At 43.2% G+C, this 16,740-nt stretch overlaps 1 protein-coding gene across 1 annotated transcript in view; it reads right to left on the reverse strand.

Moving 5' to 3' along the window:
* The window catches only part of Acsl3 (acyl-CoA synthetase long chain family member 3), a 56,400-nt gene that overhangs the window by 24,988 nt on the left and 14,672 nt on the right, over positions 1-16,740 (reverse strand). The window contains exon 2 of the mRNA XM_045146695.1: positions 8,585-9,001. Coding sequence (XP_045002630.1) covers positions 8,585-8,962 — 378 coding nt within the window. The 5' untranslated portion in view covers positions 8,963-9,001. The remainder of the gene's footprint in view (positions 1-8,584; positions 9,002-16,740) is intronic.

Raw genomic sequence — 16,740 nt, forward strand, 5'->3', positions numbered from 1 at the left:
AAACCCGAAGGACCTATGTTCTATTCCCTAAGACCCACATAAGCTAGCTGCACAAGGTGGTACATGTGTCTGGAGTTCGTTTGCAGTGGTTGGAAATCCTGCCACACCCGTTCTGTCTGCCTCCCCTGCTAAATAAATTAAATTTTAAAAATTAGCTTTGTAGCCAGGTGTGGTGGTGCACACCTTTAATCCCAGCTCCCAACTCGGGAGGCAGAGGTAGGAGGATCACTGTGAATTTGAGGCCACCCTGAAAATACAGAGTGAATTCCAGGTCAGCCTGGGCTAGAGTGAGACTACCTCAAAAACCAAAACAAAACAAAAAATTAGCTTTGTATTCTATGACAACTCAAATCTTATACTAAATCATTAAGTATTACAGGAGGGGTTCTGGTTTTATGGCCTTTTTACTGGTTTTCAAAAATATTGAGAGTTAGGCTCAAATCTAATAATTAAATGATCCAGGCCAACTTTGGTTATACAGTGAGATCTTGTCCTAAAATAAATTTAACACTTTAAAAAAAGTAGGTACAGTAGCATGTCTTTAATTTCAGCAACTTGGAAGGTAGATGCATGAGAATCAGGAGTTCAAGAACATCCCCCATCACATTGTAAGTTCAAAGCCAGGTTAGATACATTAAAACCCTCTCTCCCCACCCTCCAGCTTAAAAAAACAAAATAAAACAGATCAACTTCCTGGCCAAAGGGTCATATACTAATAGTTCATACTTCACTTGCAGTTTCCCTTTATTGAAATGGTTTAGATGTTAAGTTAAAATTCAGCTATTCTGGGGATGTGGCTCAAGAGTGCTTGCCTTGCATTCTTGAGGCCCTGGGCACAATCCCTAAAAAATTAATTAATTAATTAAACCTAGTACTAAGCATGACTGGTACCAGTATTCCATTTCACCTGCACTTGGGAGATCTCCACACCTGATAGTACAACATAGTTCATGAAGTGTGTGGCCTTATAGCCAAGCTCAAAGAAATATACAAGTCTACTTCATTTGAACCACAACATCTCTATCCGTATAAACCATGAAAATAAGCTCCCACTTACACAATCAAGTGGGAAGTTCTATGACTGAAAGTCCTTCTTTCTGAGCCTTCAATACTTACTTATTCTATTTATGCTTATTAGAATTATAGATGAAATTAACTTTTTGTTATTAATAAGCTTCTTTTAAAGCCCGTTAGCATACTTTTGTCTTTAGGAAATTTCTTCAATTTAAAACCACAAATTTAGGCTGGAGAAATGACCTACCGATTAAGCGCTAGCCTATGAAGCCTGAGGACCCCGGTTCGAGGCTCGATTCCCCAGAACCCATGTTAGCCAGATGCACAAGGGGGCACATGCATCTGGAGTTCGTTCGCAGTGGCTGGAGGCCCTGGTGTGCCCATTCTCTCTCTCTCTCTCTCTCTCTCTCTCTCCTCCTCTTTCTCTGTTGCTCTCAAATAAATAAATTAAAATAAAACAAAAAAAAATTTTTAAACCATAATTTTCTTGAAGTATGCAAAATGTGGACAAAAAGCAGACTGCAAGCTAGGCGTGGTGGCACCTGGGAGGTAGAAGGACTGCCCAAAACTACATAGTAAATTCCAGGTCAGCCTGGGCTAAAGTGAGACTCTACCTAAAAAAAACAAACGGAAAAAGCAATAGACTGCAAAAATAGATAGCTACTTCTTACACATGGCTGTCAGTAGTATATGTCTCAAATACTCATTTCTAAAAATGCAATCAGCATTCAAGAGACTTTTAGAAGAGACTGAAGATTAAAATGGAAGAGGGTTAAATGCTGCCCTCTAGTGTCCTATTCAATGTAGATTTTTAAAAAATGAATGTCTATTGGGATGGATAAAGCAACTGCACTTGAGATGACACTTATGAAGCTCTAGTGTCCCTAAACGTCACCTTGCTCTGCACCCCATGAAATGCTCAGCATGGGAGCCGGGGGTGGATGGTAGACAAGAAAAAAATGTGGCCAAAACATGTAGAAGGAGGATTATAATTACTAAGAATTGTATACTCCAAAGATAATACTGAATTACCTCCTAGGTTCTAAAATCTGAATGAGAGCCTTTATGAATTTCAAAGAATATGTGTTCCAAACAGGCACCGGATATATAATCCAAACACGTGTGATGGTATGTGATGATGCCACTATCTGGCACAGAAATCAGATCACAAATTTAATTCACATGCAAGTAAGTCAAGACAAGCTGGGAGAGGGTTCACACCTATACTTCCAGTTTTCTGGAGACGGAGACAGAAGCAATTCCAAGTACAAAGCCAGCCTGGGCCAAAGCGTACGAACACGTCTCAGGTAAATGAACAGAACAAAATGTAAGGTAAAACTGAGTTTTGTTAATCATTTAAACCAGTCTTCTAGCAACTGTATTTCTCATGAAGGTTATACATTCAGAGAACTCTATTCAGCCCAAAATTTTATGACTCACTATGCAGTTTCCAACCCTCTTTTTGCCTCTGGTTACCCAAACCCATGATCAAACTCACTAATTTCATTCTCTGCCTATATTGTTAAACACTGCTGCAGAAAAACACCCAACTTTCCTAAATCCCACAGCACAGATCTCCCCACTCCATAATCTTATTATATTCCCCAGCATATATCCATTTTCCTCATCCTATAAAACAGTTTTAAACCTTCTCTTGTTGTAAATACATTCCTTTCTCTACACCATCAGGGGATCATTCTGCCTTACTTCACTGAGCCATCACAAACTTCCTTTTCTTTCTGCCATCAAATGTGATAACTAACCTACACACATCAGTCCTCATACAGTACGACATGGCTGAATGGAAAGCCAAACTCTCAAGGACTTTGTTTCAAAAAGCTTCCCAAATATCCTTCTCTATTTGGCAATCCATTTTTATTTCACTGTTCAATTAAGATACCAAACCTTGTACTGGAGAGATAGCTTTGCGGTTAAGATGCTTTCTTGTAAAGCCAAAGGACCCAAAGCTGGGCATGGTAGGTAGCACACACCTTCAATCCCAGCAACGAGAGAGGCACAAGTAGGAAGATCGACCTGAGTTTGAGACTACATAGTGAATTCCAAGAAAGCCTGAGCTACAGTGAGACCCTACCTCGAACACCCCTCCAACCCCCCAGGCTCAGGTTCAGAATTTCCAGTTAAGATGGCTGGCAGCATAGTAGCCATGCCAAAGCAGCCTAGGAGGGAAAATATGCAGAAAAACAGCACAATACACTCTTCTACCAAAAAAAAAAAAAAAAAAAAAAAAGGACGGTGTATAAGGAATTAGCAACCATAGCAGAGAAGCAGGAGAGACCCAGAGCTTCTAGTGACACCAGTGGCCAGAATCGGCTCCCCCACTACCTGGCAGCAGCTCAGCCGGGAAGAGCTACCTGGACGGCCTGAGCCATAGGATCAAAACCACAGTGAGAGATCTGCCACGCACACCAGCCCTGCAAAGTCCGGACCCAGCTTCAATTCCCCAGTACCCTTGAAAAGCCAGAAGCACAAAGGTGTTACATGTACCTGGAATTAATTTACAGTGAGTAGAGGACTTGGTGTGCCTATTCTCTCTCTCTCTCTCTCTAAATATTTTTAAAAGGTATCAAAAACTCTTAAATTCTGCAAATTCCAAAAAAAAAAAAATCTCTCTGACTCTTATCACTCCCATGTCAGTAGAAACGTGCTGCCCCGACTGTTCAACACAAAAACTGAAAATTAATCCCTCTACAGTTCTTTTCATAGTTCCTAATCTACCCACATTTTCTATCAACTTTATCTATAAAATACACCCTGATCCAGCCACTTCTTTCCACCTTCCTCTCTGCCATTCTCCTGAACTCATACTGAAGGAGGATAGGGGAAGACTAGCTTTTTTTTTTTAGGCAGTTAGAGATTGAGCCCAAAGAGAGAACCAGGAGATGCCACCCCACAGGGTACCTTGCCCTAGCACAGGAACAACACTTGGCAGTAAGAAACTCGGCTGATGGAGATTGGTCTGCAGCGCCCCCTGCTGTCCAGTCTAGTGCATTACTTTGATAGCACAAAGGGACTGATCAGCCCTCCTCTACAGGCCAATAAGGTCATCCCCTTGCCTATAAAGGCTGCAGTCTTCCTCCTGTCACGCACTCCTCCCCTCTCCACTCAGCTCTGCTCTGGTGCTTGACAGAGTGCTCTGTAGTTTGGGGTAACTTCTCACTGTGGTCACATGCAGGATTTCCTCTGGGTTCTGAGTCTCCCGTGTGCTCACTTTCCTTACACTCCAGACCTGCCGCGGGTGCTGCCACCAGCTCCAAGCTGGCTACCTGCGTAACCTCCTTAACCCTGAGATTAGTCTCTTCGTTACTCATTCTCCTCTGACTCTCTTGGTCTCTGCTTTGATGTCTGCCCTCTCAGTTTTTCTTTGAGCCTCACTCTGCAGCTTTACTCTAATTTCTCTTTAAAACCCTCAGTTTTTAAAGTCCACGTGCTTCTGGCTCTACTCCAGGTTTTCCCTTAAAACCTAAATTTCTCTTAAACAAACCTCACCATTTGTGATTTTCCCCTCAGTAAACAATAATTCATAATTTATCCTTGAGTCCACCTTCATTAATTCGTTATTAAAGGTAGAACAGAACCCAAAACTTAGGGTTCATTAATTCCAGGTGATCCCCTTGAGCCCCAAAATCTTGCATCAATACCAACGGGCCAAACCAACTTCGACCACCCCTTTCTGTTACTGCCCACAAAAGCAGGGTACTCCCCTGCTTAACACTCTGCAGGATCCTGCCTTTCTACTAACATGGAGTCCACTTGCCTTATTCTGGCCTTGCAAAGCCTGAAAGATCAATCCAAGACCCCTTCCCACACTTCTCATAAATTCAGCCCCATCCAAACAAATGCACAGAACGCAAGTTACTGTGCTCCCTTCAGGGTGCAGATGCCTTCCTCGGATCGTGCCTCCCTCCCCAAGCCCCACACTCAGCTGAGCGGTCCTGCGCTTGGCACCACTGCTCTGTTCTCCTGCCCAAGGGCTCTTTACCAAGCTCCTCAGTCCTGTGCAGACCCCACCTTGAACATGATCTACTCACACATCCTCCCACATAACCACATCATTCACATCTGTTCTCTTTCTTACCGGCCCTCTTCTTCCCGCACAGAGATAGCACTCATGATAGGGTGACCACCTCTGTAACTGCTAGAGGCACTCGATGACTGGCTAAACGTGGGGAATGCCTGCTGCCACAGCTACTTTTGCTCTGATTACCATTCAATCACGTAACAATCTTGCTTACCACCTCTTAAATACTTTACCTATGCCCCATACACAAGGCAAACATTAGATGTTCCTGGCATCATGGTTATGAACACGAATGTCACGGGGTTACAAGGACTCCCACGTTCACTTTCCTTTTTCACTTAACTATATTTTTATTCTATGAAAGGAGTGACACTCGCAGGCACAAGCAATGTTACCATTCAGAGTATAACTGCTTAAAAAAATACTTTTTAAAAAAAAAGTTTTTCCAGGAACACAAAATATTAGATAATGATAAGTCTAACCTCAAAATATATATAAAATAGCATACAGAATATGCTTCAAAAAAAAAAGACAACCACTCAGATGAGCGTGCAATAAAGATCAATTTTTCTCCACAGGAGGAAATTTAAGCCTGGTACTTAAACCTAGTCAAAAGCTAACAGCTGGGAAGGTCATAGGACCAAGGGAGAAAGCTACTCCTGCTGTTTGGCCAAATGGATGCTGTGCCCATCAAAGTGTCCTCTAAATATTTATGTTCATGCTCATAGATTACTGCTGCTCTCACTTTTGTTCACAGAAACTTTTTCTGTGCAGGAGTGACTACTAGGAAGACTCAGAACTCACCAAAGTTCTTAAAAGAGACAGTTGAGTACTCAGCACTAAAAGAGACCAAGGCACAGGGAACCCTGCAGAAGAGGGGATGGAAGAACGTAAGATCCAAAGGACGGGGCTGAGAGGGCTTTGAAACACTGCCTTCCGGACAAGAAGTGGCTGCGGCATTCCTGGCCTCACAGTGGCTGCTGTTAACTGCACAAGACCCATACAACACGGGGCCCATCACCATGTCACCACGGGCGATGGAGCAGGGCGATAGACAGATAAGAAGCATCAAAACACAACAGGGACAGACTAGTTGGATAAAAGGGGTTCAGTGAAAGGAGTAGAAGTGAAAATAAAAATTAGCCAAAGATTTCTTTCTTTTTCTTTCATGTTTTCTTGCTTTCTTCAAGTAGGGTTTTGCCCTAGCTCAGGCTGACCTGGAATTCACTATGTAGTCTTAGGGTGGCCTTGAACTCACAGTGATCCTCTTACCTCTGCCACCTGAATATGGGATTAAAGGCAATGTATGCCACCATGCCTAGCCTGAGAGATTTCTTGTGCCAGAATTTTCCTCATACTGACAGAAAATTCAAATCTCTGTCTGACCTGCAGATAGACCCTGCCTTGTTTACAGCTAAGAGTGAAGAAGGGCCATACAAATCCCACTCCAGGCCCCTTGGATATTCCAAACTGTCAATTGTCATACAAAAGCCAAACAAACCTCCCAGTTCCTTAAAAGGCTACATGCTGCTTTAACAGAATACACCAACCACTTCCCTGATTCCCCAATGGGAGAACTAGTAATTAAAAGCCAATTTTGGGGCTGGAGGTATGGCTTAGTAGTTAAGGCGTTTGCCTGCAAAGCCAGAGGACCCATGTTCAATTCCCCAAGACCCACATTAGCCACATGCACAAGGGGATGCAAGCATCTAGAGTTCGTCTGCAGTGGCTGAAGGCCCTGGAGTGCCCATTCTCTCTCTCCCTTTTTCTGTCAATAAAAAAATAGTAAATATTCTTTTTAAAAAGCTGATTTTTAGGTCAGCCTGGGCTAGAGCTAGACCTACCTCAAAAAAACAAACAAAACAATTTTTAACTGTCAGCCCCACATATTAAAAAGAAAAAAAGCAAACTGCAATCAATGGTAGTAGAGCCTGAAAGTACTCGAAACGATCTAATTAAGGCAGCCACTAGTCTTTTATAACAGGGACCTAGAGGCTGAACAAACAGAGATGAAAAAGACTCGGGCTCTAATAATGGCTTTACAAAAAGCCAACCCAGAAGGAGGGCTCCTGAGGCCTCAGTGTGGGCAGCCAGGACAGTTAAGAACACCTGCCCCAGAAAAGACCTCCACCTGGGCCCTATCCTTTATGCCAAGGAAACCACTGGAGAACAAACTGTCCCTGAAGAGACCTCTGAGGCCAGAGGCCACCCCACAAATGGTATGAATGGACTAAAGGGTCATGACAAGAAAGCCCCAGCGTGTGGGGGTGGGGCTGGACTGTTTAACACACAGCTGGGATAGCCACTGCCCAGCATGAAGCCCACTGCCACAGCTGCCACTCACAGGCCTTAGCTAACTGACAGCAAGGCCCACTCCAGACAGACCAACTCGCAGCGTTGTTTTATAAATTGATATTGAGCCAGGGGTAGCAACACACATTTATAATCACAGCACTTGGAAACTGAAGGCAAGGAGGGTCAAGAGTTTAAGGTCGCTGGGTGTGGTGGCACAGGTCTTTAATCCCAAAACCTGGAGGCAGAGGTAGGAGGATCGCCCAGAGTTCAAGGCCACCCTGAGACTGCATAGTGAATTCCAGCTCAGCCTTTGCTAGAGCCAGACCCTACATCAAAAAAAAAAAAAAAAAAAAAAATTAAGGTCGTCCTCCACTACATAGTGAGTTCAAGGCTAGCCTGGGCTTCATAGAACTCTGTCTCAAAAAACCTGACATTAATAAAGCTCTTAAAATGGAGATAAGCACTATCTCCTTGTTAAAAGTGAAAAAACAGATGTTTGTTAAATAACTTTTCTAAGGTCACAAAGCTAGTAAGTGGCACAACCAAGATTCAAACCTAGTCTGAAGTCCAGGCACTTAGTCACAGTGTTTATCTGCCTTTAAGGACAGCTTGTTTCTACTTCAAATCAACAATGGCAGGATCCTCTTTAGCAGTAAAAAGAACAATTTTCTTTTTAAAATTTTTATTTATTTATTTATTTGAGAGAGGGGAAAGAGGAAGGGAGGAAGAGAGAAAGGGAGAGAGAATGGGCATGCCAGGGCTTCTAGCTACTGCAAACGAACTCCAGATGCATGAGCCACCTAGTGCATCTGGCTCACGTGGGTTCTGGAGAACTGAACCGAGGTCATTTGGCTTTGCAGACAAGTGCCTTAACCACTAAGCCATCTCTCCAGCCCCCAAAAGAACAATTTTTAAGCCATGGAATTGCCACAACCAAAGTATCAAGACATTATAGTCCCAAGACTTTAAGGAATATCAGGTTTCCTACCCAAAACTACCTAGATGTTCTATCTCAAGCCTTGGGAGTCATCCATGTTCAAAAGAGCCTCACGCCAGGGTCCATTCTCGATGTCTTTCTGACAGTTTAGAACAAATCACAGGCGGTAAGTGGAGAGAGGAAAGCGGTGTGGCCTTCCACGCGCTCTCCAGCAGCCGCAGCCTGAGCCAGGGGCGACCGCAGGGCCACCGCCCGCATGCGCTGTGCTCACAGGCTCCCAGGCGGCGAGGTCAGCTTACCTTCTTAAAAATTTTTCCGTTTGGTTGTACTTCATCTTCCTCACTTAAAACTTCACGTGTTCCCAAGAGTCTTTTGTCCTTAAATTTGTTTTTTGCATACATGAAAACTTTGTCCAGCGTGTCACAGCCAGGGTACAGCACGGAAACCAAGCCATCCAGACTCTGAACAGATCTGTATGCAGAGTCAGGGTCAGAACTGACGGGCTTTGCTTTAATTTGGTTTGACTTCTCTTGTCTTGACTCAGATAAAAAATAAAATGGAATGTACGTTAAGATAGTATAGAGTGATATTACAAAGTGTATGAAGTATAAAAGTATGGGGTTGATGGACTGTTTTAGCTTCATGGTAGATGGTTTTGAAGATGCGTGGTTATTCATAACTGCTCAGTAGTAGACTTAACAGATTTCAGCAAGAATCTAGAAGGAAGAAAAAGAAATGAATTAGTTCAAAATCACTAACTGTAAAGTACATTCTTCCTTTTAGGCAATTATTATTAGTTGTTTCTAATTACGGAGGAGTCTGTACAACCGGTCCACAACTTACAAAGCTCACTTGTACCATTATCTATTAACAATGGAATTGCACAAAAAAGTTTCCACATCATACTGCAGACAGGAAGCCTTTCCAACCAGTAAGGAAGCAAGCCAGAAGAAAGAAAGGAGGAAGGGCCAAAAATGTACTCCCTTCCTATTCTTTACTGTACCACTAAATTAAAGATGTAAGACCCTCTGTGGAGAAATTCGTTTCTGATGGCACTGTCAAAACTCAAAAACTTTGGTAGTGATCAATTAAGATGAGAATGAGGACCCCATAAGAGTACTGAAGAAGAAGAAACCTGTTTGGGAGATGGCTGAGCATTTAGAAGTGATGGCTTGCAGAGCCTGACAGCCAGGGTTCAATTCCCTAGTACCCATGTGAAGGCAGATGTACAAAGTGGCAAGAGGCCCTGGTGTTTGCTCTTTTTCTCTGTCAAATAAACAAAAGCATTAAATTTTTTTAAAAAAGAATAAACCAGCCAGAAGTTGCACAGAGATCCAAGGAAAGAGGTACCCAAGAAGGTCCTGCCAAGATTCGTAACAGGCCTAAAGACTGGTCTGGGCACAACCCCACAAAGGACATGTGCTTGAACTGGATCACACGTGGAGAGCCCAGAGGTGTGTCCAAAACAGTAACAACTGCCGGGAGTGCTACCAATACAAGGCAGGTTAGGCACAAAAGAAAGAGAAAGCAGGTTAAGAGTTAAAGACTCCCTGATAAAACTGAAGCCTCCCCTGGAGAGGCAGGGGGCGTGGGGGCCTAGGGAATGCTCTCCAGGAGCAGTATCAAAGAGGCACTGTTTCAAAGAAAGAAACCTTGGGGAAGTAGTTCAGCCAAGTCAGTAAATAAGCAAGCAGTAAAAAGCCATGGGACAGGGAAGAAAAATAAGTGTACAGAACTGCTACAAAATATCATCTAATATGTCCAGTTCATGGGGGCTGGAGAGATGACTCAGCGGTTAAAGGTACTTTCTTGCAAAGCCCACCAGCCCAGGTTCAAATCCCAAGCCTCCCATAAAAAAAAAAAAAAACAAAAACGCAAGAGGCCTTGGAGGACACAAATGCACACATACACAAATTACTTTTTTAAAAAATTATTTATTTATTTATTTGAGAGCGACAGACACAGAGAGAAAGACAGGTAGAGGGAGAGAGAGAGAATGGGCGCGTCAGGGCTTCCAGCCTCTGCAACCGAACTCCAGACGCGTGCGCCCCCTTGTGCATCTGGCTAACGTGGGACTTGGGGAACCAAGCCTCGAACCAGGGTCCTTAGGCTTCACAAGCAAGCGCTTAACCGCTACGCCATCTCTCCAGCCCCACAAATTACTTTTTTAATGTTCAATTCAAAACAAAATTATGAAGTACCAATGAACAACAAAGAATGTTACATACCAAAAGAAAGTAGGCTACAGAAATTGTCCTTCAGAGGAGCTGGGTATCAGACTTACTAGTCATGAAAACAGCATCACAAATCCATTTCAGATATAAAATCTGGATTTAAAAATGAACAATCTAGCTAGGTGTGGTGGCACATGCTTGTAATCTCTAGACCTTGAAGGGTGGAAACAAGAGGACTAAGAGTTCAAAGTCACCCTTTCCAGCATAGGAACATGGTCTTCAAGGCCAGCCTGGATCCTCTGTCTCAAAAATAATGACAAAAGAATATGGGAAGATGGCTCAGTCAAGCACAATAGTCCAATATTTTAAAATTCAACCTTAATCAAACTCTCAGGGCATGGGTGAAAGAACTCAACCAGCCTTTCCGCTAGTAGCCTAGTTCTAATAAAGTCTTCTCCTTTCCATCTGAAACTTCGTAAGTGAAGCCTTCATGATCCACAATTCTCTTTGCATTTAGCACCTTCAAACTTTCAAATAGAACAGCCCATCAAGCTCTGCTTACAGCAAATGCAAGGCTTCTCTAGCCCAAAGTACTAAATCTTTCTACATTCTCTCAGAAAAACATCCCAAAAGACCAAAAGCCACATGGCCAGATTCATTGCCTCAACAACCAGACTCCTGGTACCAATTTTCTGCAGCAGTTAACCTTCTCATGGTGAGTACAAACATCTGACCAGAAGCAGCTGATGGGAGGAAGGGGCTTATTTCAGGTTTACAGGATCCAGGGGAAGCTTCATCGTAACAGAAAAAGCTGGCTTACTTCCTCACACATCCATAACAGAGAGAGAAGCAACATCCAGAGCTCACACTGACTCTAAACAAACCTAGTAGGAATGGCTACAAGATCTGCTCCCAGTGACCTATCTCCTCCAGCAGGGCTCTGCCTAGTGAGGACCAAGAAACCTAATTTTAATCACAAATGTCTCAGTCTATGGGGACATATGTTTACATTCAAACCACCAGTGTTAGTAAAAGGCTTGCAACAGAAACAGGAGGACTAAATTCAGCTCCCCAGTACCCATGGAAAAACTGGATGTGGTGGTGTACACCTGTAATCCCAGCACTGGGGAGATAGAGACAGGAAACAATCCCTGGGGCTTGCAAACTAACCATTCTAGCCATTCTGAGTATAGGTTCAGTGAGAGACTGTCTAAAAATTAAGGTGGACGATGATTAAAGACACCCATTATCTGCCTCTGATTCCTACATGCACCCATACCACACAAACACTCTTTAAAAAATTAAAACTAAGCCGGGCGTGGTGGCACACATCTTTAATCCCAGCACTTGGGAGGCAGAGGTAGGAGGATCGCCATGAGTTCGAGACCACCCTGAGACTACATAGTTAATTCCAGGTCAGCCTGGGCCAGAGTGAGACCCTACCTTGAAAAACCAAAAAAAAAAAAAAAAAAGAAAATTAAAACTAAGGCTGGGGATGTGGTTCAATTGTAGAATGCTTGCCTAGAATGCACAAAGCCCTGGTTTTAGATTACCGGTACAACATAACCCAGGTACGCTGACATGCACCTATAGACCCAGCTCTTGGCATGTAGAGGCAGGAGCATGGAAAGTTCAAGAGGTCATCCTCTCTGCTACATACAAGTGTGAGGCCAGCCCGGGATACATCAGGGATTAAGTAAGTAAATAATGAATGAATGAAATCCAACTTGTTTACGGGATAAGGAACATCTACAAATCTGCTTATGCACAGCTGGTGAGAAAGCAGGACTCTCAACTGGACCTGGGGGCTCTTCATCATCTCAGGCTAGCATGTTATTTTTTTTTTAATTTTTATTTATTTATTTGAGAGCGACAGACACAGAGAGAAAGACAGATAGAGGGAGAGAGAGAGAATGGGCGCGCCAGGGCTTCCAGCCTCTGCAAACGAACTCCAGACGCGTGCACCCCCTTGTGCATCTGGCTAACGTGGGACCTGGGGAACCGAGCCTTGAACCGGGGTCCATAGGCTTCACAGGCAAGCGCTTAACCGCTAAGCCATCTCTCCAGCCCCGCATGTTATTTTTGTTGCAGGGTGATAATGTATTATGCAGTGTTATGAGGATGAGTTCTGAGAATATGTATTTTTGGCAAAAAGGTAAGGAGAGCCGATGAAAGCTTCTGGGCAGAAAAACAGTACAAGGAAAACAATGCTCTGCTACTTCAAAGAACATCAGAGTCCCAAAGAATATGTACTAATAAACCTCAAAATGATTGTAGCTAGGTACTCCCTTAAACTTTAAAACCCTTGCAATCCCTAAAAGTGGGATAGGGAAAAGGGTCTTTTGCTACTCATGTTAAGCCCTTTCAACCATACCAGAGATAATTACTAATGAAGTGATTCTTGAAAGACAACAGCTGCTTGCCAAGAACCAGCTACCTTAGTAAAGAACTGAAACTGCCTTTACCCTGCCTTCTGGTTAGGAAATAGAGACTGAGCTCATCACTGGACAAAGTACCAACCCCCTGTAGCTTATGGAAGGCTTTATTTCAGCTTAGAGTCAAGGCAAAATTCATTATGGTGGGGAAAGCATGGCAAGAACCGACAGCAGGGCATCGCATGTGATAGCTGTGACAGAGAAGCAGCTATAAAACCCCATGGCCCTGGGCTGGAGAGATGGCTTAGCAGTTAAGCGCTTGCCTGTGAAGCCTAAGGACACCGGTTCGAGGCTCGATTCCCCAGGACCCACATTAGGCAGACGCACACAGGGGCGCACGTGTCTGGAGTTCGTTTGCAGTGGCTGGAGGCCCTGGCGCCCCCATTCTCTCTCCCTCTCTCCCTGCCTTTCTCTCTGTGTCTGTTGCTTTCAAATAAATAGATAAATAAATGAACAAAATTAAAAAAAAAAAAAACAACAAAAGCCCACGGACCACTGCAGTAACACACCTGTTCCAAGGCTCCGCCCCCAAGGGCTCCAAAACTTCCCCAAAATACCACCACCTAGAACCAAGTATTCAAAATATTTAATTAATTATTGGGGGGGGAATGAATGAGAATGGGCATGTTAGGGTCTCCAGCCACTGCAAATGAACTCCCAATGCATGCACCACCTTATGCATCTGGTTTACATGGTATGGTTTGATTCAGGTATCCCCTATAAACTTAGCTGTGCTGAAGGCTAGTCCACAGCTGATGTCAATTTGAGAATTAAAGCCTCCTGGAGGCAATGTATTGTTGGGCATGGGCTTATAGGTACTATAGCCAGCTTCCTTTTGCCAGTGTTTGACACACTCTCTTGTTGCTGTTGTCCACCCGATGCTGGCCACAAGGTGATGTCCACCCTCTGCTCATGCCATATTTTCTCCTGCCATCATGGAGCTTCCCCTCAAGTCTGTAAGCCAAAATAAACCTCCCCCCCCCCACACATACCCTTAAAAGCTGCTCTTGTGTTTTCTGCCAGCTACGTGAACTTGACTGCATGTCAACATGGGGATACTGGGGAATTGAATCTGGGTCCTTAGACTTCACAGGCAACAGTGCTGAGCCATCTCTCCAGCACCTATTCAAAATATTTGAGTGTGTGGGGAACATTTTCATCCAAACTATCAAACAACAATGTGTATGCTACAGAACTTCTGTGCTACAGACCCCACAAACCCCTTAGAAAACACCCTGGAAAGCAGTGCGCTGTAACTCTACTGCGCCAGAAGCTCCTGCACTCAAGACTCTTCTAAGACTTCACCCTACGAACCTTTTCACCTCAATATCCATCGGTACCCATCATAATACACTGGTAGTTAGCACATAATGTATTTCCAAGGTCATTACAGCAAACAGTCAAACTTAACTAACCTGTAGGACCTGCACTAAAATCTGGGTAGTTGCCCTTGGTACTAAATTGTATCCAACAGATGTCCAGAAAATTGGAGGAATGCTTGATGCGCGGAAAACCCTACACATTTCATGCCAGAAGTGTTGTGGTTTGAGAACTTTTTTTCCCTTCAAAGATGTATAAACCAAGAAATCCAATAATGTTAAAAACAAAAAGTTTTATTCAGTGCAAAAGAGACTTTCAAACAAGGACACACAGGCTGAGTTAGAGAACCAGTATCTAACAAAACAAAGTGAATCTGCTCTTTTATAAACAAAGGTAGGGGCTGAGTGGCAGAGAGTGCTGGCGCACACTCGGTCCTAGGTTTAGGTTCAGTGCCAGCATCACTTCAATACATAAATCGGAGTACTCATGGAGCTTAGCATCACAGAGGCAAGTGTGCATCAGCAGGGCTAAGGCAGGTGCAGCAGCTGGAAACTAATGCAAATCAGGGTAGTAGTGCATTTGTAAAGTCCACTCGAATGGCTAGGTTAGAGAAACAGACTAATGGCTCCATTATTCTCAAACTTTAAAATGGACTATTATAGCTTGGAAAATAATTCTTTCTGGCAAATGCAGTTCCCAATACAAGGTCTGTGTGGTAATTTACTTTCTACCAGTCAACTTCTAAAGCTGACAAAAGGATTTTAGTTCTTTTTGAATACTGTGCAGCCATTTTCATTTTTATGTTAACAAATAATAGAAAATTTCTATGTCTATATAATAGCAATGAATAACAAGAAAATGAAATTAATATGTTTAATATATATCAGAAGTAGTATTTGAGAAGCTTGGCATGGTGATACACACCTGCAATCCCAACCCTGGGGGAGGGGGAAGCAGGAGGACCAGTAGTCGAAGGGCAGCTGTAGCTACACTGAGACCCTATCTAAGAAAACAGGCAGGCAGCAGCAGTGCTTCACATCAATATCTATGTTCTGAGCACAAAAAACTTCACTGAAAGAGATTTTAAAAGGTCTAAACAGTAAAGCATCCCCTGCTCACAGAGGGGAAGACACTGTTAAAAGAGCAATGTTCCTCAAATTGATATCAAATAGACTCAACACAAGCGTCATCCAAACCTCAGCTGACTTTAACACTGGTAGATTCAAAAGAATGTGAATGAAAACTCCACAGCCAAAATAATTCTGGAAACAGAGAACAGACTTGGAGATCCTATATGCCTGGATTTCAAAATGTACCACAGCGCTAGAGAGATGGCTTTGCAATTAAGGCAATTGCCTGCGAAGCTTAAGGACCCAGGTTCTATTCCCCAGAAACCAGGTAAGCCAGATGCACGTGGTGACACATGTATCTGGAATTCGTTTGCAGTGGCTAGAGGCCCTGGTGTGCCCATTATTCCTACCATAAATTAATACATAAATATTTTATTTTATTTTATTATTAACATATATATTTTTATTGACAACTTCCATGATTGTAAACAACAGCCCATGGTAATTCCCTTCCTCTCCCCACTTTCCCCTTTGAAACTCCACTCTCCATCATATCCCCTCCCCCTCTCAGTCTTTTATTTTGATGTCTGTATTAAAGACAGTATGATACTAGGGAAGGGATGGTCTTATGTTGATCAACAGTAGCTCTGAAAGTCTATAAATAAACTAACTATGGACACCTGAATTTCAATGAACAGGAGGGAGACATGAGAATTCAATGAGGCAAGTCTTTTCAACAAATGTTGCTAGAACTGAAGGTGAACATGTGAGAGAATGAAGATGGACCCGCCTTATACAATACAAAAAATAAAAAGCACTACAATGGATTACAGCTGTGACTGGAGCAGCTGAAACTATCAAATCTCTTGAAAACACTGTGCATCCAAGAGTGGGCCATGGAACCGGCACCTCCAAGGGCGGCAATGGTTAAAGCCATCCTCTAGTTCTTTCCAACAACTGAATCTCTGCATATAGTAGCAAAGAAATTTCTGTATCTGAACAGAATTACATCATGAACTAGAGCAGTAGCAATGCAAGGAGATAAATGGTCTTGGCGTTTCAACCCAGACAGAAACATAGGAACAGAAATAGTTGAAGAAATGGTTGAAGGAAAGATAATAGTCAAAAATTACGGTTTATGAATCCTGTATCACATTTTAGACATCACTTCTTTGTGTATCTGTATATGTGTATGGATGGACCAGGGTCTCTTGCCACTACAAACAAATGCCAGATGCTTGTGCCACTTTTGTGGCTGGCTTTATGTGGATGCTAGGGTTACGGGGAGGAGGAGGGGAGCTTTCCCTGAAGTGTACATTTCCCTGAAGTAACCCACACCCCAAGATAAGGCTAAAATCCCTGCAACCAAGTAATTCCAATGGCCTGAAACCCCTTCCCCTTGATAAAAAGGTTCTAGTCCCTCTAGTCGGTGAGGGAAGTTGCTTCTGACCTGCCT

Source organism: Jaculus jaculus, chromosome 4 (assembly GCF_020740685.1).
Source record: "Jaculus jaculus isolate mJacJac1 chromosome 4, mJacJac1.mat.Y.cur, whole genome shotgun sequence".
NCBI lineage: Eukaryota > Metazoa > Chordata > Mammalia > Rodentia > Dipodidae > Jaculus > Jaculus jaculus.